This window comes from Nicotiana sylvestris, chromosome 3 (assembly GCF_000393655.2).
Source record: "Nicotiana sylvestris chromosome 3, ASM39365v2, whole genome shotgun sequence".
Lineage (NCBI taxonomy): Eukaryota > Viridiplantae > Streptophyta > Magnoliopsida > Solanales > Solanaceae > Nicotiana > Nicotiana sylvestris.
The window spans coordinates 129,023,024-129,046,709 of NC_091059.1; the positions used below are offsets into that span (position 1 = coordinate 129,023,024).

A 23,686-nucleotide genomic window follows, 5' to 3' on the forward strand; every position below is an offset into this window, starting at 1 on the left:
TAATCACAAAACATTTGGTAGAGGTGAATGCTACCAAGTTACCTTTATCACATAATTGTGATACACTAATTAGACTCTACTTTAGGCCATCTATCAAGTAGACATTCTCAATATAGTGAGAATCAATCTTACCTACCTTTCCAACCCCAATAATTTTCACCTTTCTTCCCATTTACAAAGGAAACATTACTTCCTTTGAAGTCCTCAAGTGAAAGGAACTAGTTCTTGCTTCCTGTCATATGCTTTGAGCAGCCACTATCCATGTACCATATTAGGCTTCTCTCCTTCACTTGGCCCCGCAAAAGGAAATCATGGGTTAGTCTTAGGAATCCAAACTAGTTTGGGTCCCTTTCTATAGGCAAAAGGGTAAATAAGACTCTTTTTAGCCCAACCTGGCAGCCTATTTTTCCCTTAAACAAATTCTTTATTCTTTTGACTAGCCTTTTCTTTTGCAATACATTCACTTTTATAGTGACCGGTTTTACCACAGTGTGTGCAAATTTTGTTCTCAGAAAGTGTGAAGTACTTGCTTTTGGGATCCCACTTAGATGCAGGGGTTTCGTAGCTAAGCCCTCTCTTGTTGCTACTATGGTGTTCGTATAGCCATGAATGTGCATCGGAGGACCTATTCCATTTACAGGTTCTGTCTAGCTTGTGCTTAACCTTGTTTAGATCCTCCTTAAGGACTCTTATCTACTCATCTCTTTTGTACAACTCATCTTTTATTTTTCCTACATCTTCTTCTAAAGTGAGTTGTGTGTGATCAGCTTTCTTTTTACCAATTCCTAATTTCAATTTTAAATTTTCAGATCTAAGCTCTAGGATAGTGGTGTCAAGTTCATGAACCTGGTTCTTTAACTTAGAATTTTTATTTTCACTTTCCCTAGCCCTAAGTTCAGATTTTTGCACTTAGCTTTCAAAATCACACACTACTTAGACAGCTATTCCTTTTCATTATTTAGATCCTCATATTCATCAATGAAATCCAGGAGTAACTCAGATAACCTTTCTTTAGATAAAAATTTAATCATATCTTTGAGATGAATTATACTTACCTCAAATTCCTCATCGGATTCTCCAATTTCCATAAGTGCTTGTTCATCTCTATCTTCACCCTCTGAGTCCTCATCTGAGCTTTCTTCCCAGGCATCAACCATAGCCTTTGTTGATCCTTTGTTCTTATTGGGTTGAACCTGCTCCTTCTTCTTGTTCCGTCGTTCAGCTCTTTCCTTCTTCCATTCAATTTCCCATTGAGGGCAGTTTTTGATGTGGTGATCAGTCTTCCCATACTTGTAACACCCCTCATTGGTTTGTTTTTCAGGAACCCTTGGTTTGCTATAGATTCCACTTCTTGAAGGACCCTTTCCTCTCATTAGGTATTTCTTGAAGTCCTTTGTGATGATGGTCATTTCATCCTCCTCTAGATCAGCACCTTAAGTGATTCTAAATGCCAGGCTCCTTTCCTTCTTGGATGCATCCATCTTCATGGTTTGCCTTCTAAGTTCATATGCTGTGAGATTTTCAAATAGCTCATCCAACGTAAGAGTGGCAATGTTCTTTGATTCTTGAATGGCAGTGATTTTGCTTTCCTAAGTGACTGGAAGAACTCTTGTCAAAATTTTCTCAACTTTGTCCTCTTCAAGAATAACCCTTCCAAGAAATTTAAGTTCATTTGTTAGTATGGTGAACCTTGTATGCATCTCCTAGATGGTTTTCCTTTCCTTCATGGTGAAATTCTCATATTGAGAATACAACAGTGTTCCTCTGGACCTCTTCACTTGAGGTATTCCTTAATTAGCCACTTGCAATGTATCTCAAATCTCCTTAGCAGTGGTACAACTTTGAATCCTGCTATACTCGTCTGGACCTAGTCTACACACAAGCCATTTCTTAGCCTTGGAATTTTTTTCCCATTTCTCCAAATCTTCAGCAGTACAGTCAGCTCTTGCCTTTGGCACGTCCACTCTTTCAGCATTCTTCATTGTAGTGGCCAGGGGACCATCAGTAACTATGTCCCAGAGTTCATAGTCTTCTCCTATGATATGGTCCCTTATCCTGTTCTTCCACCAGTATATTGCCCTTCCCATTTTCCAGGTGGTGCACTCATCTTGATCTGTTCCTAAGGTGTTAGCCTCTTCAAGGATAACCTGCTTTGATACCAATTGATATTTTAGACTTCAATACCACACAAAAGGGGGGGGGTGATTTGTATGGTGACCAATTTTTTGCTTAAACTGATTGTGGAAGGACATGGTTCTTCTATGCATTCCTTCTACTACTATTGCGGAATAATAAATATAAAAATTAAAGAACACAAGTATTTTACGTGAAAAACACCCGGCTCAAAAGGTGAAAATACCACGACCTACTACTCAATAGGATTTTCCCCAGCACTTCACTAAATCACTGAGCTAAAATAGCATTTACAAAACTCTTTGTAAACCTAAGGATTACCTCTAATCCCCTTGTAGAAACCAGCTCTAACTGTTGTGACAACTTCAAGTTAACTCTAACTTGAATACTCAAAGTACCTATTACAATTGCTTCTAGATAAAGGTGAAAGGTACAATACGAAAACACCTACTACAATTGAACTAGAAATAAAGAAAGACACATAAAACTCTTTATGGAGCTGGTTCTTCAATCTGGTTCATGTAGCTTCAGGTTTGCACACTTGACTCACACACGAACTGCTTGCAAAAAGACTTGCTATTTTTCTCTCAATTCACATTTAACTTCTATGTTTTTGTGCAACACTTGTAATGTAAGAACATCCTACAATTTATACAGTTAGTAGATGAAGAAGTAACTAGAGTTCTGATGCAACTCTTCCTTGGTGGAAGAGTTCTAGTTGATTTCAACTTCTAACTCCTTCCCTATCTTAGATAGTGTTCTCTTTGATTAAGGAGTCCTTCTCCTTATCAATTATGCAACCTTTTCGATCAGGATATATTAAATACACCAAGTTAAGCTTATCTACTTTACGTGCAACCCACATGCTCGAATCTACCCGTTTTTGTGCACCTGAGGGATGGACTTGAGGGATGGACCTGGTTCATGTCTGAGTTCCTTTGTCAATCTTTAAAACTTAACCTTTATTTGGGCCAACACATGGAAGCTAAATCTTTTTCCCTAATTTCTTTTTGTAGTGACTGTGGTGTATACGTTGCGGCATTTTCAGAATATGTCAGCATTGGAGAACTAGCGATTTCAAAGGAAGACTTTTCTGATATTGATCAACATCGTAGATGCTATGAAGCGCTAATTTGGGATTATGCTAGGAAAAAGTAAGAGCTTGGTGAAATTAGTGAGAGTGAGGTAACTGACATATTAGCAAGAAGAAAATGTGCACCAGCTATGAACGAGAGAACACAAGTCTGGAAGAAGAAGAATTAGTTGCCCTTTTATGTAGGAAAATTATAGTTAAATTGTTTAGTTGTAGCTTGTTTGTAGTAAAGTTGTAGACAAATTGTTAACTAAGAACAAATTGGTTAAAATTATGTATAGCAGATTTGTGCTACAATTGTTTTACCTTTTGTTTTGCTATTTTGTCCAGGAAACTACTACTTAGAAAGAAAAAACTAAGAAGAGCCTTTTTGGTTCAATATTATTAGTACTTGATTCTACTACTTTTGTTTTGTGTTGTTACCTTTTATTTCATTATTTTTAGCATATAATTTCTTTACAACTTAACTAAAATTATGAGGTGTCGTTATGTATTAAGAGAGTGGGCTGGGGAGAGATTGATGTCCCTAGGGTTCGGACTTGCGGATGTTCCTCATTTGATTAGTCTATCTAAGAGTGTTGCAACACTTGCTGATCTTATAGTTGAGTTTTTGAAACTGGGAATGTCATTCCCATTCTCTTACTGTTGCTGTGATAAATCCACCCTAAGGCTGTTGGCTGAAGAAATGTAGTTGAACAAAACAACTACAAACCATTTGCATTAAGAGTTGAAAACATTTCATTATAGGAGACAATCTTTATTCAATTTATCAACATAATTACACCTCAACTATAATTCTCAAGAACACCTCAATACAATTTATCAAAAAGTTGTAGTGACTTTATCAATTTTTATTTCCTTTTGGGAGCATTCTTATAAGATCTTTTGTTATGCCCTATTAGTCCGCAGTTGCCACATAAAACTTTGTACTTCTTTGCATTTACTTCATCGTATGGTTTGTATCTTTGTTTTTGAGTCTCCCTGGCTGTCTTTTCCCAGTATGTGGCTTTACAACTTCTTCAGCTATATATTGTGGCACATTCCATTTGCTTTTGTTAGGCAGCGGGTCTATTGGTATTTCATAAGTATGCAAAAGGCTCTCCCTCATGTAATAAGGAGAACAATAGCTTTCATAAGACTCATTCATGTGCCTCAAAGATGCCAAAGTATGTGCACAAGGAAGTTCATCAAGCTGGAATTGTCTACAGCTACATACCTTGTTTTGAAGACAAACAATAAAGCGCTTCACACCATCTATCACTGTATGGATGTGTTATGTGGAATCCCTCGCCTACAATTTCATTACAAACACACAACAAGTTGTCAGCAACATATACAAAATAACTATAATTATACAATAATTTATCTACAATTAACAGTATATATTTAGTTTGATAGAATCATTGATCTGATGTTACTGGATATAACTTACTCTCATCTTCTGCGATAATGTCCTGTTGTCCTCCAAATCTTTGTTGTATTTTTTCCCAAGGTATGTGAATGTACCCTTTGCTTTCGATAACTTTTCATTAATCCAACTTTCAAGAAGAGTTCTCATGTACTCTAATAGTTCTATTATGGGCAGCTCTCTTGCATATTTTATTACTGCATTCAATGACTCTGCAATGTTTGATGTCATCGTCCACGTTCTGTTCACCGTAGCATGTACGTGAGACCATCTATGATGGCCAATATCGTATAGGTATGCTTTAACACGCATGTCGATTTTGACATTCTTTCATTAAATTCATCAATTGTGTATGATTGTGCCGTGGCAAAGTACAATTCGCTTAACTTTAGATGACCCTTCTTGAACTTTGACCCTACATTTGTCCAAATATGCCACATGCAAGCATAATATGGCATTCCGGTATAAACAGTAGATGTTGCCTTCAAGATACTCTCATTCCAGTCCGAAATAACACACATTTTTTATTTTTCACCATACACATGTTTGAATTGCTCAAAAAACTAATTCCATGCTATATCATTTTCTGAATCAACAACAACGTATGCTAGTAGTAATATGCTACTTATCACACAGGTGGCAAAAAGAAAATCAATTTCTGTAATAAAACTTGATAGTATAGAAATACATACAAAAAAAAACTTTACAACAATATTTCTATAATTAATCTACAATACATGCTGCATCCATTGTGCTAGCTGTTAACATTATTCCCCTATACGCTGACTTCAAGAAGGTTCCATCAACTACTACAACTGGCCTACAATACTCCCAACCCTTGATGGATGTACTAAGTGCAATAAATGCATACAAGAAATAGTCATCTTCAGTCTTCTACAATTTAACTACCAACCCCGGATAAATCTTCTCCAGAATATACAAATAACTTGGCAAACGACTGTAGGAATCAGCAGGATGACCTCTCAAATATTCCAAAGCCTTTTCCTTTGCTCTCCAAACTTGCATGTATGTTAAGTTCACACCATGTTCCGATAACATATCATTTTGTATGTCTTTTGGTGTGTATATTGTCTTAGGATCAACATATTTTGGTATAACCATGCTACCAACTACCATGACAATAGGTTTGCGTTGTATGTATGTATTATTCATCAAAGAGCATGTATGCAAGCTGTTGAATTTTCGAACCTTGAACAATGCTGATTCGTTTATGCGGGTGGAATTGAAGTGCCATGTACAATTGTCCCCAACACATGCCAGGCAGTAGCTAGAGAATAAAAATAATTTAAAAATTATTATGAAAAATGTAGCTACAAAAATAATAGGTTGTTTAAGCACAAAAATCTTATATTAAACAATTTATATACAAAACAACTATAAATTATGTACAATTTATATACAAATAAAGTACAAACTATAAAAAAAAATACAAAAAACTACAAATTAAAAAAAAATATGAATTTGACAATTGAACTGTTCCTTCCTTCTTGCGCTAGACTTCTTCACCCTAACTTGGAAATTATTCATGACAGAATAGTGCTTCATTGCATTGACAATTATTTGCTTGTGTTTGTAGACTTGGCCTACTTCAATAACATTTGGCGTATGTTCTGTTATAATGATACTTTTATATTCCACAATCGCCGGAGATGTTGGCCTATCAATCAACTTCAATATTCCAGATGAATCTACACTCATTTAAAAGTATCTACAATTCAGAAACATATTGTAGCTAATTTGTAGTAAAATTGTAGAACACATGAAATTGAATACTTCAATAGTCATAACAGTTGAACTACATTTGTGTCATGACCCAAATCCCGGTCGTGATGGCGCCCAACACACTACTAGGCAAGCCCGATCATTATTCAACACTTAACCCAATTTATCAAAAATAGCGGAAAGAAATATCAATTAAGCAAGATTAAAGTACTGAAGATTTTAACAAAATACACAATATAATCTCACTAGGACCCGGTGTCATGAATCTGAGCCTCTAGAATACAGAATATCATCCTAATACATGGTATATCCAAAGTCTGATAATGCGGAAATAAAGAGATAGGATAGGAGGGAGAAGATCAATGGCTGCGAACGCCGTGCAGCTACCTCGATACTCCCAGAAGCTGGATCTGCTGATCAACTAGATCTAGTGAGCCTGAGACTGCCCTGGATCTGAACACAAGGTGCAGAGAGTAAAGTGAGTACTCCGACCCAGTGAGTAATAAAAGTAACTACAGTCCGAAGATAAGAAAATCCAGTAAATACACAAAGTAAGCTAAAATCCAAATATACAACAACATATGGAACTAAGCAGCTAAACAACAGTATAAATAGAAATACATGAATGCAATGCAATGCATATGATGGTACATTCCAGTACCCACTGCGGCGTGCAGCCCGAGCCATCCATATTTATTTATCGTCGACGACGCTCACTGGGGGTGTGTACAGACTCCGGAGGGGCTCCTACAGCCCAAGCGCAATATCTTGGTCAGTCATTGTTACCTGACCGGTCAGCCATTGTTACCTGACCAATTTATATCATACAGTGCCATTGTTACCACTGTTCAAGTATATCATCCAGTGTCATTGTTACCACTGTTTCAAGTATATCACACAGTGTCATTGTTACCACTGTTTCAAGTATATCACACAGTGTCATTGTTACCACTGTTTCAAGTATATCACACAGTGTCATTGTTACCACTGTTTCAAGTCACTTTATAATCAGTCCAGAAAATAATATAATAAGCCCCTTGGGCATTTACAAAACAGAAGTTCCCAGCCCGGAATACATTTAAAAATATCATTTAAGTTTTCAACACTTAGAATTATGGCTGAGTTTGCAAAACAGCATTTAAAACCTTGGACTGAAATTAAATGATATGCAAATCATGCTAAGCAGTAATATCAATCCTCGAAGGATTTTACAAATCGGCACAAGGCCCCAAACATGGCATCAAGCCCAGTAATATCAATGAAGTATGTGTATCAATCACCAGTATAGTATAAACATCACACGGGATGGACCAAGTCACAAAACCCAATAGTATCCTACACCGCACTCGCCATGGAGTGCGTTTCACGGCTCAATATAGCGTTACGATGTGAAAGTCCGGGATTTCAAACCCTCAGAACAACATTTACATCTATTACTCACCTCAAGACGGCCAAAAGTCTACTCCGCGATGCCCTTTCCTTTCGAATCGACCTCCTCGCGCGTCGAATCTTGCCAAAACCACAAGGAATATATTACAATAGGTTAAGGGAATATAACCCAATCGAAAAGACTCGAAAAATATCGAAAATCACTAAATTTGCAAAACCCGAGCCCTGGGCCCACTTCTCGAAAAATTACGAAAGTCACATCACCGGATTCCTCGTCTTGCCACGAGTCCGTACATATAAAATTTACCAAATTCGGAGTTCATTTGACCTCTCAAATCACCAAAACTTATTTTCAAATCCCTAGGCCTAAATCCTCAATTTTTCTACAATTTTCATGCTCAAATCCATACATAATTGATGTACTTAACTCAAAATAGGTGGGGATAACTTACCTTCACATTGATGATGAAAATCTCTCTTGAAGCTCTCCAAAAATCGTCCATACTTTTAAGAAATGAAGAAAAGTGAGCTAAATCCGTGTATAAAAGAATCTGCCTGTGCTTCGTCGAGTTGTACCTTGCACTTGTGCTATACAAGTTGTACATCCTATTAAAATTATTCTTCTGTTTAAACACCCATAACATCTTGTATAAATATCCAAATGACAAACAGTTTGAAGATTTAAAAATTAGACTCAAAGATCTTTAATTTGACAGGTTGTACACCATATAACACTTTATATATCCCGAGATATGAGCTTCTAAAGTAGGCTCCCCGAAATTAGAAAATTCTGGAGAACGAGCTCCACCAGTCATATTCAATCGACCGTAACATTCTCTACAGATGTCCAAATTACGATTTCTTTAGCTTTCTGGAAACTAGACATGAAGGGCTACAACTTTCGTTTTTGAACCATCTCAAAATACCTTATATATCAAAAGATATAGGCCTCCGAAGTACGGTCCACGATTGCAGTCCAAAGACCTTCTGCAGAAAATTGCAGCAGAAATTTCTGCAACTTTTTCTTTTCTTTTTGGTCCGAATTTCATTCTGTTAACCTTCCGAAATCCACCCGAGGCCCTCGGGACCTTAACCAATTATATCAACATGTCTCACAATATCATTCAAACTTGTCCCAACCTTCGAAACACCCAAAATAACATCAAAACATCAAAGCATCATCGGATTCAAGCCTATGAATCTCACGAACTTCCAAATTTCATTTTTGATAAAAAACTCAACCAAACCACGTCCGAATGACCTCAAATTTTGCAGACAAGTCCAAAATGACATAACAAAGCTACAGAAACTCTCAAAATTCCATTCCGACCCTCGGATCAAAATCTCACCTATCAACCGGAATTCGTCAAAATACTAACTTTGCCAATTCAAGCTTAATTCTACACCGGTCATCACAAAAATATTCCGGACACACTCCTAAGTCCCGAATCACCTAACAAAGCTATCCGAACCATAGCTCTAACACATAAGTCAATATCCGGTTGACTTTTCCAACTTAAGCTTCCTTAAAAGAGACTAAGTGTCTCAAACCTTACCAAAATCATTCAGGAATGACTTCAAATTTTGCACACAAGTCACATTCGACATTACGGACTTGCCCCAACTTTCAGAATCGCATTCTGACCCCGATATCAAAATTTCTACTTCCGGTCGAATTTTCTCAAAAACCTTCAAATTTCTATATTTAGCCAAACGGCTCCAAAATGACCTACGGACCTCCGAATTCACTTCCGACCGCGCTCCCAAATCCAGAATCACCATATGGAGCTAGTCCCAGTCTCGTAATTCCAAACGGACATCAATAACACTGAAATGCATTTTAAGACAAACTGATGCAATTTCTTCTAAAATGCTATCTTCCACAATAGGCGCCAAAACGCTCCCGGTTTATCCAAAATCCGATCCGGGCATATGCCCAAGTACGAAATCATCATACAAACCTGCTGGAACCTTCGGATCCCAATTCCGAGGTGTTTTACTCAAAATTCCAATCCTAGTTCATTTCTTCAATTTTAAGCTTTCAAAATGAGAATTTCCATTTAGATTTGACTCCAAACTTCCTGAATTTTAATTCTGACCATACACTCAAGTCAATATACCTGAGATGAAGCTGCTCATGGCCTCAAACTGCTGAATGATGCGCCGGAGCTCAAAACGACCGATCGGGTCGTTATAATCTCCCCCACTTAAACATACGTTCGTCCTCGAACATGCTGAGAACTACACTAAAGTAGTCTGAAATCACTTGTTTAACACCTCATGCACCTTCCCGTGCTACCACCACTCAGTTGAGCACATTAGCTCGACAACTCTGTAGGCATACTCCCCTATTCAAGCAAATAAGCCATTAGGTCCAATTCCAACATCCTGAATTTCCTGCCAAGCCTGTTTCCATCATACGACCACCATATCAATCTCCACACGCTGTACCCAACATGGCTGCATAACTTTGCTGAATTCACACTTTGCATCACTTTACTCATAGGACCACAATAACATTCTTTAAACATAATAGTCGAAATTCCACAAATCTGATGCTCCCATTGCATCTCATGACCTACATAGGTCTTGCTCTAGTTTTTACAACACCGATACGACTGAAGAGATGTGCCGAAATTCATAATCAACTGTTGAATCAACAATTCATTGGATCTATACTCCTGACAAGTTCCATTACCTTGTCTCAAACCAAAGAATGATCTTTGCTCTATAATATACTTCATATAATCAGTTTGCACTGACCCCAAATCTAGTAACCTCGTCTCACCCAGTACGAACTGCTCAGGCAATAAGTCACCTCGGATATAATCAAAAATCCCACAAGACGCCACAATGTGCCAGTGGCCTACCAATTCGAACGCGATACAAAAGGAAGGCGAACTCTGGGAGGAACTACTCAACTCGCACACTAACATAGACTTCCTCAGAAAACAGGGAAACAGAACACACAAAAGCAATTATGGGCACTGAACTGAACATCACACTGTTGCGGCGTGCAACCCGATCCAAACAACATACACATGGCGGTGTGCCACCTGATCCACATATAGAACTCACATAAGGAGATATACATCGAGCTGAATAGCTCATCACATCAAAATACCGAATATCGGTCATAAACACACTAAGGTGCATAATATCATTCCCAAGGAAACATATAGCGCTATAGGCTACAAACTCAAGCACAACTGAGGTGCGATACATGATCTAAGTCTCATCCTGCTCATATAACATCACCGCTGAGCGGAACCTCAACACATAAGGAATTTACCAAGCCGTCTCACAACTCATACGGTGCAATATATCTTTACATGAATTAACTGACCACGAAATAAGACTGCGACTATCCTTCCATAAAGAGCGCATTGCTGAAATAAACACAACTGGCCTGACGTAAGGCTCACTTCCACATTTAAATCTATCCACCGACCTCAAGTCGATCCTGATCGTGCCAAGCTAGGCCAATAATCTTTCACAGGTCCATAACCCAATAAACAGAGTGCCCTCCAGGCATAAATTCTCAAATGGATGATATTACCAAAATCCTCATACTTGGTTTAAATTTCTAATTAATCAAGTGACTACATGTCACACTTATACAATATTCCTGTGGGACAAGCTCCCACCATCTTCCGAAATAATTAACGGGTCTGCACATCCAAACCACCGGCTGCACTAACGCTGAAAAGCGATCAAGAATCCCTAACCAGGATGCAAAGCCTTTCTCACAGAACACCGACCTCAGGTGATACTGACGTCAATACCCATCTTACTCAAAACACTGAAACTCATATACTGCTCATCCGAGATCGTGACATCACAGTCATTGACCAAACTGCAACCTTGGTCCTTACTTCAAATTCCATACCACTCACTGCACCTCACGTGCCAATATACGATAGACGCGATTTCCATCACAACTCTGGAACCGCCGATAGGCTAATACTTCATCACATAAGACTTTCCATTTAACTCACTTCAGGAGAACTATAGCAGCATACAGGCGAATCCTCATAATCGTCGAATATGCCAATCTCTAAGTAGTTGTCCAAGCCACCATAACACTTTCTGGGATCCGCCTACTCATAATAGGCCCTAACAAAAGAATGCTTCAGAATAACATCAATCACTGCGGCCGACAAGCCTCACATGCATAACTCGATCACGCTGAACGAACCGATCACTGACACCAGTATACCAACTCAACTATGGCTAATCAATCTACTTCCTTCCAATTTATCCTTGATTGCCTTAGAAATAATAATATCTCCCTTTAACACCTAACTTATTTCAACCAAACTCACCCCGAGTGACCTTAAATCACGAGACCATGCTGTCTCAAATACCATGACCATTTCATGTCTCTCAAATGCTACACCGCAAGTCAAAACATCATAGAACATTCTGTGCCTTTCTTCATAAGCTGCTTCAAAAGCTTGACTCTTAACCGTACTTATAGACTCAAAATCATTAGGCACCACACTTTACCTCTTGAATTAACTAGGACCGCTATTGAGAGCCACCCAGCTCTGACTTGGCCCCGAATGCAACCAACTCTACTGAATTTTATAACATATGAATACCCTCTCGATAAAGCACCTAGAGGGATCACTTCCCTCGAAGCCTGCACCTATACGAGGCATAAATCATGAATCTTCCCTCAAGTCTGAACATGAGCCAATAAGGCTAACCATAACATGCATCCAACAATTGATTTACTCAAATTACCACTCATGGTCCTTTTCCGTAGCTGCAATAACCCACCAATACGCCAATAACCAGAATTCACGCAGGTAATAAACCGTGCAATCAGCTAATCAACAGCAAGCTCCCCAACTTGGCTCGAAGCCATAGATCACAACACATATACTCTATTGCTGTCGTAATATCATGGTGAGATTAAACTCACTCCATCATAAGCTCGTGGAAACACGAATCATCTGGAATTTTAACTCTTCTGCAATTCTTGCATTTACTCACACAACAGTTAAGCCCACTCTCTAGGCGACCATTAATTTTTTACTAAGTCCTAAATTTTTCAAAAATTTCGGCAGAGCCTCCTTTGTAATTGGTCCTATCCACCTGCCAAAGAATCACCAAAACCATCCTAACAACACATCCACAACTTGACAAATCATCACAATGCATATCAATTACATAAATCTAAATTGATACATGGACATGCGTTGCACCTATTTGAATCATAACACATAGAAAATACCCTTCAACCCTCCATTATTGGGATATTCAATCAAGTAGGAACATATTCTTTCTTTAATATTTTCGACCTTCAAGGTGGTCTCCTTGACTCAACGATTTCGTCATTATACATTTACGGAAGCGATCTCATCTCCCAGACTTATCTAACTAGGAGACACGAAAAATATTCTTCACGCGCCCATAACTCGGGCTACTCAACAGATCACAATAAGAAACGAATCACTTAACAGTTCATCTACTATCCAGTAGGCTTCTTCGCCACTACCAAGTCGTACAAATACACCTCGCAACACTAACATACTCATCACGTGGATATCCAACCGCCATTCCGGCTAACAAGGACAATAATGAACATATGAGTTCAAAACACTTGCTCACAAAATCAGCACCTCGGTGCTCAAGCCATTGGCAAAGATTTGGCCTCAAGTCCTCCAGACTGGTCTAACTTCAAACTCACAGAGATTACACCTCGCCCCTCGATCGGGGAATCAAAAGCCATCGAGACACATCTGATACTGAGCGCCCGTTGGTGCATACGATCACGCGGAAGGAATTTCAAAAGTTTCTTTTCAAGCTGAATCAAGGACGCACGATAAGAATTCAAGAATGTGAAGTTTTCCTAAAGGTTCGGCAGCCTCTCGAGGATAAGTACAGACGTCTCCGTACCGATCTGCGAGACTCTACTAAACTGGCTCATGACTCGCGAGACCAAGTAACCTAGGCTCTGATACCAACTTTTCACGACCCAAATCCCGGTCGTGATGGCGCCCAGCACACTACTAGGCAAGCCCGACCATTATTCAACACTTAACCCAATTTATCAAAAATAGCGGAAAGAAATATCAATTAAGCAAGATTAAAGTACTGAAGATTTTAACAAAATACACAATATAATCTCATTAGGACCCGGTGTCACGAATCTGAGCCTCTAGAATACAGAATATCATCCTAATACATGGTATATCCAAAGTCTGATAATGCGAAAATAAAGAGATAGGATAGGAGGGAGAAGATCAATGGCTGCGAACGCCGTGCAGCTACCTCGATACTCCCAGAAGCTGGATTTGCTGATCAACTAGATCTACTGAGCCTGAGACTGCCCTGGATCTATACACAAGGTGCAGGGAGTAAAGTGAGTACTCCGACCAAGTGAGTAATAAAAGTAACTACAGTTCGAAGATAAGAAAATCCAGTAAATACACAAAGTAAGCTAAAATCCAAATATACAACAACATATGGAACTGAGCAGCTAAACAACAGTATAAATAGAAATACATGAATGCAATGCAATGCATATGATGGTACATTCCAGTACCCACTGCGGCGTGCAGCCCGAGCCATCCATATTTATTTATCGTCGACGGCGCTCACTGGGGGTGTGTACAGACTCCGGAGGGGCTCCTACAGCCCAAGCGCAATATCTTGGTCAGTCATTGTTACCTGACCGGTCAGCCATTGTTACCTGACCAATTTATATCATACAGTGCCATTGTTACCACTGTTCAAGTATATCATCCAGTGTCATTGTTACCACTATTTCAAGTATATCACACAGTGTCATTGTTACCACTGTTTCAAGTATATCACACAGTGTCATTGTTACCACTGTTTCAAGTCACTTTATAATCAGTCCAAAAAATAATATAATAAGCCCCTTGGGCATTTACAAAATAGAAGTTCCCAGCCCGGAATACATTTAAAAATATCATTTAAGTTTTCAACACTTAGAATTATGGCTGAGTTTGCAAAACAGCATTTAAAACCTTGGACTGAAATTAAATGATATGCAAATCATGCTAAGTAGTAATATCAATCCTCGAAGGATTTTACAAATCGGCACAAGGCCCCAAACATGGCATCAAGCCCAGTAATATCAGTGAAGTATGTGTATCAATCACCAGTATAGTATAAACATCACACGGGATGGACCAAGTCACAATCCCTAATAGTATCCGACCCCGCACTCGCCATAGAGTGCGTGTCACGCCTCAATATAGCGTTACGATGTGAAAGTCCGGGATTTCAAACCCTCAGAACAACATTTACATCTATTACTCACCTCAAGACGGCCAAAAGTCAACTCCGCGATGCCCTTTCCTTTTGAATCGACCTCCTCGCGCGTCGAATCTTGCCAAAACCACAAGGAATATATTACAATAGGTTAAGGGAATATAACCCAATCGAAAAGACTCGAAAAATATCGAAAATCACTAAATTTGCAAAACCCGAGCCCCAGGCCCACTTCTCGAAAAATTACGAAAGTCACATTACCGGATTCCTCGTCTCAGCACGAGTCCGTACATATAAAATTTACCAAAATAGGAGCTCATTTGACCCCTCAAATCACCAAAACTTATTTTCAAATCTTTAGGCCTAAATCCTCAATTTTTCTACAATTTTCATGCTCAAATCCATACATAATTGATGTACTTAACTCAAAATAAGTGGGGATAACTTACCTTCACATTGATGATGAAAATCCCTTCTTGAAGCTCCCCAAAAATCGTCCATACTTTGAAGAAATGAAGAAAAGTGAGCTAAATCCGTGTATAAAAGAATCTGCCTGTGCTTCGTCGAGTTGTACCTTGCACTTGTGCTATACAAGTTGTACATCCTATTAAAATTGTTCCTTGTCGGACACCTTCTGTTTAAACACCCATAACGTCTTGTATAAATATCCAAATGACAAACGGTTTGAAGATTTAGAAACTAGACTCAAAGATCTTTAATTTGATAGGTTGTACACCATATAACTCTTTATATATCCCGAGATATGAGCTTCTAAAGTAGGCTCCCCGAAATCAGAAAATTCTGGAGAACGAGCTCCACCAGTCATATTCAATCGACCGTAACATTCTCTACAGATATCCAAATTACAATTTCTTTATCTTTCTGGAAACTAGACATGAAGGGCTACAACCTTCGTTTTTGAGCCATCTCAAAATTCCTTATATATCAAAAGATATACGCCTCCGAAGTACGCTCCATTATTGCAGTCCAAAGACCTTCTGCAGAAAATTGCAGCAGAAATTTCTGCAGCTTTTTCTTTTCTTTTTGGTCCGAATTTCATTCCGTTAACCTTCCGAAATCCACCCGAGGTCCTCGGGACCTTAACCAATTATATCAACATGTCCCACAATATCATTTAAACTTGTCCCAACCTTCGAAACACCCAAAATAACATCAAAACATCAAATCATCATCGGATTCAAGCCTATGAATCTCACGAACTTCCAAATTCCATTTTTGATAAAAAAACCCAACCAAACCACGTCCGAATGACCTCATATTTTGCAGAAAAGTCAAAAATGACATAACGAAGCTACAGAAACTCTCGAAATTCCATTCCGACCCTCGGATCAAAATCTCACCTATCAACCGGAATTCGCCAAAATACTAATTTTGCCAATTCAAGCTTAATTCTACACCGGTCATCACAAAAATATTCCGGACACACTCCTAAGTCCCAAATCACGTAACAAAGCTATCCGAACCATAAAATTCGCATTTTGAGCGCTCTAACACATAAGTCAATATCCGGTTAACCTTTCCAACTTAAGCTTCCTTAAAAGAGACTAAGTGTCTCAAACCTTACCAAATCATTCAGGAATGACTTCAAATTTTGCACACAAGTCACATTCGACATTACGGACTTGCCCCAACTTTCGGAATCGCATTCCGACCCCGATATCAAAATTTCCACTTCCGGTCGAATTTTCTCAAAAACTTCAAATTTCTATATTTAGCCAAACGGCTCCAAAATGACCTACGGACCTCCGAATTCACTTCCGATCGCACTCCCAAATCCAGAATCACCATACGGAGCTACTCCCAGTCTCGTAAATCCAAATGGACATCAATAACACTGAAATGCATTTTAAGACAAACTGATGCAATTTCTTCTAAAATGCTATCTTCCACAATAGGCGCCAAAACGTTCCGGTTTATCCAAAACCCGATCCGGTCATACGCCCAAGTACGAAATCATCATAGGAACCTGCTGGAACCGTCGAATCCCAATTCCGAGGTCTTTTACTCAAAATTCCAATCCTAGTTCATTTCTTTAATTTTAAGCATTCAAAATGAGAATTTCCATTTAGATTTGACTCCAACTTCCTGAATTTTAATTCTGACCATACAGTCAATATACCTGAGATGAAGCTGCTCATGGCCTCAAACTGCTGAATGACGCGCCGGAGCTCAAAACGACCGATCGGATCGTTACAATTTGTTAGGTAGTATCATTGTAGATATTCTGTAGAATAATTGTAGAACACATGGAACTGACAAAACATCACCACTGAAAATACAGAGCAAACATGCAATTGTGCTCGAATTAGAGATATTGCATTTCAAATTGAAATCACACACTATTATACACAACAAATACATTCTTAAGCTTTTGTTTTCCTTTTTCGTTTCCATGTATACTCGAACTCCCATATCGTTCCGAATTTTCATTGGAGGACAACGTTTATTGACAATTTATTTGATTTCGATTATTTTTTTTGGAGGTATCGATCATTAGATGCTCTGCAATTGCAGGATTCAATTGACTATAATTTGAATCCTCGCTGACTACAATTCCATCAACATTAAAATCTTTGTATCTCCCAATGCTATCCCAATGACCATTTAGTTGAAACATAGTATCTAAATTTGACATTATATCGCAGAATTCAATATAATTGTAGATAATTATTTGCAATTTTTTTTCAAAACCTTCGCTTATGGTTTTGAAACCAGAGGAGACAGAGAAAATCAGAGAATAGAACTTGATTGTGCGACGATAATCAGAGAAAATCGGCGTAATAACAGGCTTAATTAAATTGCGATGATTGCGTCAGTAAAATCTCCGATGAATCCTCCATGATCCCAAATTCTCGCGTCTAAAAAAGGAAGGCTACTACAAGATTATAGTTTAAATAAATGTATATATTTTGTAGACAAAACTTGTTTAAATCGGATAATTAACTAAACATAAATACTTTTGGTAATAAAGTTTCAAATATTATATAGGTAGATAAAAATCTCTTTAATAATAAAATGACCAGAAATATGGTACTCTTATTTATTCCAGTGGGCTAAGCAAACTTCCAATTACTTCTAGTTAACAATTAGAAGGATCTTCACATATTGGACATCTTCCTTTATAGTTCACGTGCTGCGTAGAAGTGACAAGTCCATGGACCATGAAGGCAACTCTGCCCCAAATCACAACCTGGTCTTGGACAAGCCTTAATTGGTTGATGTTTTAACTTGTATACCCTAAAGCCCTCTATCTATTTTGATCTTAATTTTTGAAATTTTTTAATGTGCCATCTAGTTTTGTGGCACACATTGAATTTATAACCACTTTTTCAATTTTTTTTAATGGATTCCCAAGTTTTGAATATTTATCTTCTTCTTTACTGTTGTTTTCTTCTTCTTTGTTCTTAGAGTTTATTCTTCTTCATCTTCTTTCTTTCTTCTTCTTCTTCTTAGTTGCAAAATAAGTTTATTAAATTTGTTATTTTTTTGGATAATATGCACTTTCGTCGTCTACCATAATTCGTTTTACATTGGTATCTAAAATGCGCAAAGTAATAACAATAGCATCATAGTGAGGAAAGGTCAAACTATGGGTATCTGACTCGTCGAAGATGATACTTTCTTCGAAGTCGTCATATCGTTCATGGGTGATTGATTGTTTCAACTTATGGGTTGTTGTGAACTTTACATTGTTGATTTTCGAGTCGTCGCCTCCACCGATGATCATTTGGGTGGTGCAGGCTGGGGAAGGTGGCTTTGGGGGGCCTTGATGCTGTTCTTGTCCTCGAGTGAAGTTAGCCCTTCCTCGGTTGCTTATTAGTTCTCTCAAATGCCCTTGGTGGAGCATGTTCACTACCTTTTGCCTTAAGGCGATGCAGTCTAGAATGCCGACTACATGGGAACAAATGTTATATAGGTTGATTCTAATTCTTGCTGCCCGCTCGATTCCGAGGAATAAAAGGTGGGCTTGACCACAATTTCCCAAGTAAGAGATAGAATCTCACTAATTGGATTACCTTCAGGAAATCTAGGAGGACAGCTCGCCGAGCCTATGGTGGACGTCGGTTGGGTTGTCGACGATTACGACCATTCAAAGGCATTTTTTTGATGATTGAAATTTTTTCTTTATGATATTTGAAAGTTATGTTTCAAATTAGTTGAGCTCGTTTGGATATTGGATCATGTATTGAATTGTTGAAATTCGAGAATAAGTTTATGTTTAAGAACTTAAGATTCAAAATCTGAAGTTGCTTTCAAAAGATTGAACTATTTAAGATTCTAATTTCTGAAATTACATTTGAAAGATAGAAGAATTTAAGATTTGATTTCTGAAGTTGCATTGAAGAGATTAAACCACTTCAGATCCGAACAGGTACACTTTACAAAATTTTGTACAATACGGGTAAAACCTCAATGGATGGCCCCAAAAGTGGGTATATATGAAAATGCCTCTTAATTTTTCTATTGGTCTATAGTATAGAACAAATATGAGGGTTTAACTAATAAATTTACCGAGAGAAGTAAGTGGCGGTCATTTTAATTGTCATATTTGGTTCTCATAATTGTTGCCAACTCATTTTTTTTTTTTTTTCTGGTTGAAAAGTTTTTTTTTCTAGCTTTGGGAAGTAGGGGAGGCCCGGTAGGGAATGGGAAGTTCCTTTTATTACCCTTTTCCTTATTGTATATGACAGAGCTATCATATGTTATGTAATATATCATGTTTAGTTTAACATATGAAAGCGAAGGCATAATTTTGTTGTGATTAGCTAGACATATCAGATTTTATGAGAAACTTGGATCGGATCGATAACCCTTCCTAACCCCGCAAATTTAGAAACGAGCTCCATCTATCAAACTAAAGAGTCTGTAGTATGAGAATGCGAACATCTTTGTCTTATTGATTTCACAAAACACACAGCGGACTCTTGTCTGACCTACATTACATCAGAGGACACAAAACATCTCCCTAAAGAACAAAGCAAACAAAAGAGAAAGCGAGGGGCGCATATAATTTATTGCCATATAACTCTGCACATTATTCGCCTAATAGCTGTGGTTGTTGGCGTCGTCAACATACAACTCAGTTTGCTGCAACAAAAAATAAAATTCAGTAAGCAGTAAGAATGTTTATTACTCACCTAAGAACTTAGTATGATTTATATACATGGAAGTGTAAAGAATTTTTATACTATTCTTTTTAATGGACGACCTGTTGGTATTTTTATATTACTGATACTGACCAGCACAAGAGAGGGGAGGAAGGTTGCATTGAGCTGGAAGGCGGGCAGAGATACGGAGAGTGTTGCAGAGGCATTCATGGTCCACTGACTGGAGTGCAGAACAACAGTCCGCACTAGGGGTCGGGTTGGTTGTCCCTGGAACCACGAATGGCGCGCACACGTTCAGGTTATTAAGTGATACAGAGCAAGTCATTTGTCCCTGACATTCAATCACTCGGCTTTGAAGCACAACTGCTAGCAGAACAAGGGAAACAATGAACTTCATCGCTGCCATATTAATTCCTTCTTTAAATAACTGCTGTCCAAAAGAAAAGTATTAGCTGAGTTATTGTATGTTGTTCCAGGAAGGAAGCGTAGGCTCCTATTTATAATTATTAAGAAAAGAATGAAACAGGAATGTATCCAAAAATTAAGACCCTTATGCATGAACAACCTAATACAACGTTTTGATACACAGCTTTTTTGTGTTTAACCACACATTTTGTACTTACAAAATTTTTTATACTAAGTTTTGAGACAGCTTTTTTGTGTTTAGCCACACATTTTGCAATTACAAAATTCTTACTTAATTAGCTCTAGGTATTTGGACTTTGCAAAAGATTGATATGCAACACCTATACCGAATGATACAGCAATTTGCATATACAAACTGCTAACCTCAGTGTGCTTTCTAACTTGATAATTGCATCGCGCAACTCATTTCAACAAGAAAGAATTTGAGCTCTATTCAATGTCGTTAATTTCCTAAACCATTTGAATATGTTGGAGTTTGATTTTATCGATAACAAACTTTGATCTGGTTGCAATACTATAGCATCATCAGAACATTTTCTATCCTGAAATCTAGCTAACAATAGTTGTATATACAAATTAAAGATAAATTAATGACCCTTAGAATAGAGGGAATATATAAGATTTGGAATGAGTTAAATTAAAATAATAGTTGAAATTTTATGGTGTTTTTGTGTGAGTTCAGATCCAAATATATATATATATATATATATATATATATATATATATATAATTGAGGGCCATTGATCCGGTGACGTGGCAGGCCTTGATGAATAGGGACTGTCCTTGTCTTTTTTCTCAATTTTTTGGAGTTTTCTCTAATTTATTCTCATTTACCTAAGACAAAAACCACGGTTAATTTATTAGAAAAACCCAAACGTTTCCTCTTCTTTTCACTGCCAGTCGTAACCCTACAATTTTTAATAAGGTCTTTCTTCTTCAAAACGCTGATCTCTCTTCTCTCTCTACTATGAAGAAAAAAAGGTTGTTTCTGTTTTGTTTCATAGATTTCTTTCTTCTAAGTTCGAACGACCCTTTTCTTTTGACTCCAATCTCTGGAAATCCATCTAACCACTGTCAGAATTGCAACACCCGTCATCTGAATCGGAATTCATTTAAGCTGGTAAATTAAGAAGAAGAAGAAGAAAAAAAGCATGGTAGCTTTTTTGTTTTTTGTTTTTTAAATCTATCAAATACAAAAAGTTAATTTCTTCTAAAAATTTTGACCCGAAATGTCTCTGATATTCTTTTACTTTCTGCTCTCTTGATATTGGATTGTGTTTCCGGTATATGTCCTCTCTAAAGGTTCAAAGTTTTGGTAACTTGGCTTCACTTTCTTGTTGATTCGACCACAAAGTGAAAGAGACTCGTCCTATTCTAGGAAAAGATCAACCACTTATCAATTGTTGGTAATGTCTTCCTTCTCCCTTTCTCCTCTAAATTACTTTTTATATCAAGATCTATTTCTACTTAATTATTGTGCTTACTATCCGAATCTTTTCACTAAGACACTAACATAAACTTACGAATTTCGTAAGTTTCTAGACCAATATTAGCTATCTTAATGATAAATATTTTATTGTTAAAATATATTCACACCCGACGTTTGTACCATCTCAATAAATTTATAATATGTTTCTTTACATAATCGTTAACACTTAATTATATCCAATCAATACGGGTTTTTAGATGGAAAATCGACAAACACATTAATTTGCTGATTCTTTTGCCCATGTTCTTTTAGTGGTAAATGAGAAATGGTATTGATTTGTGTCAAAGTTTTACAACGAAAGCAACAAGGTAGACTGGTGCCCTACTCTTTTCATTGAGTTTGCCCTTCATTTGGTTAATTCCATAAAAGTTGATATAATTTTTTTGGTTTGGATTATATGAGTATCATGTAGCTAATTATACGTATTAGTCAATTAGGATACCCGAAATAAGTGTTTTAACTTTTTTCGTGGCTAAATTTTGACAATTATGATTGAAAAGCTTGAAACTTTACTCGCCAATTTGATAACGTTTTCTTACGGTTTATATGTTGGTTGTATATACAAATTTATGTTCTCTTCAAACGAAAATATATTATGTGCTTATTTTCCAACTTTTGAAGTCTTTCCCATCTCTCTCTCGAGAGAGAAGTGACGTGACACCTCTTCTAAGCCAGGATCTCTATTTATTTTATTCTCAAATATTTGTCTTTATTCTATTTTCGGATGTATTAATTTATTATTTAAAAGAAGAAAAATTAATTTGATATGACTTCTCTAAATAGTTGTGTCCAATCTAAATAAGTAATATACGTACATTTTTTCCTTTCCTTAAACTCATTCATAACATAATTACTTCCGTATTTATTCGTTTTTATTTCCCATTGTTTTGATTAGTTTTTAATGTGTTCTTTTGTAGTTCAAGTCTATTGCTTGACTTTTGAGGTTTTGGTTGTAATATATAGGGATTTTAGAAGTTTCAGTTTTTCATCACTTCCCAACATGATCAAAGGGGCATGGGAGTCTGGTAAAGGGAACTTGGTAATAGCTTTTAGTTTTCTCTATTGGTTGGTATATATTTTTTGTTACTTCTTGTATTTCTTAGTTAGCATTAAAATATGTATACCTGTCAATCATTATATATTTGTAAATGGATCTTTCCTAAGATATCTTTACAGAGTTTCTTGCTTTTTAAGTATTCTAATTACGAGTTTATGTTTTGAAAAAGAACAATATTCTAGCTTCCATCTTTGGTATGATTCTGCATTTTCCGAACTTTCTTTGGTCTGGTGTCACTCTAATATTTGCTTTTTCTCTTTGATTATTTATTCTTTATATTTATAGTTCAAGTTGTGTTACTTTATAGGAATGTGGTTTATGCATATTAGAATTTGACACGATCATTATTTTGCTATTCAGATTGGTACAACTTTTTCATATTTGATTGGTGTTTATTTCATGTGTCTCTGTATTAATATTTTTGTTTACATTTTATATCAGGTATTGGTAGAGTAAAGAGTCCAAGCATGTGGACTCCGATGAAAAACTTTGAGCATTGCCTTTTCCCGTTCTATCTGATTTCACAGTGTTTATCTTGAAAGTGGAATTAGCTTTTGGCACAGTATGA

General features: G+C 37.2%; 1 protein-coding gene across 1 annotated transcript; it reads right to left on the reverse strand.

The window, feature by feature from the left end:
• Window positions 1-19,910: 19,910 nt before the first annotated feature.
• Window positions 19,911-20,618, reverse strand: LOC104231988 (protein 108-like). Its single transcript, XM_009785078.2, has 2 exons — window positions 20,279-20,618; window positions 19,911-20,126 (listed from the first exon to the last, which is right to left on the reverse strand). Exons 1-2 carry the CDS (start codon window positions 20,550-20,552, stop codon window positions 20,119-20,121), a joined length of 282 nt encoding a protein of 93 aa, XP_009783380.1. The 5' UTR covers window positions 20,553-20,618; the 3' UTR covers window positions 19,911-20,118.
• Between the last annotated feature and the right edge of the window lie 3,068 nt (window positions 20,619-23,686).

Excerpts from the sequence above, each read along its gene's own strand:
- LOC104231988 (XM_009785078.2), bottom strand. The coding sequence starts at position 20,552 with ATGGCAGCGATGAAGTTCATTGTTTCCCTTGTTCTGCTAGCAGTTGTG.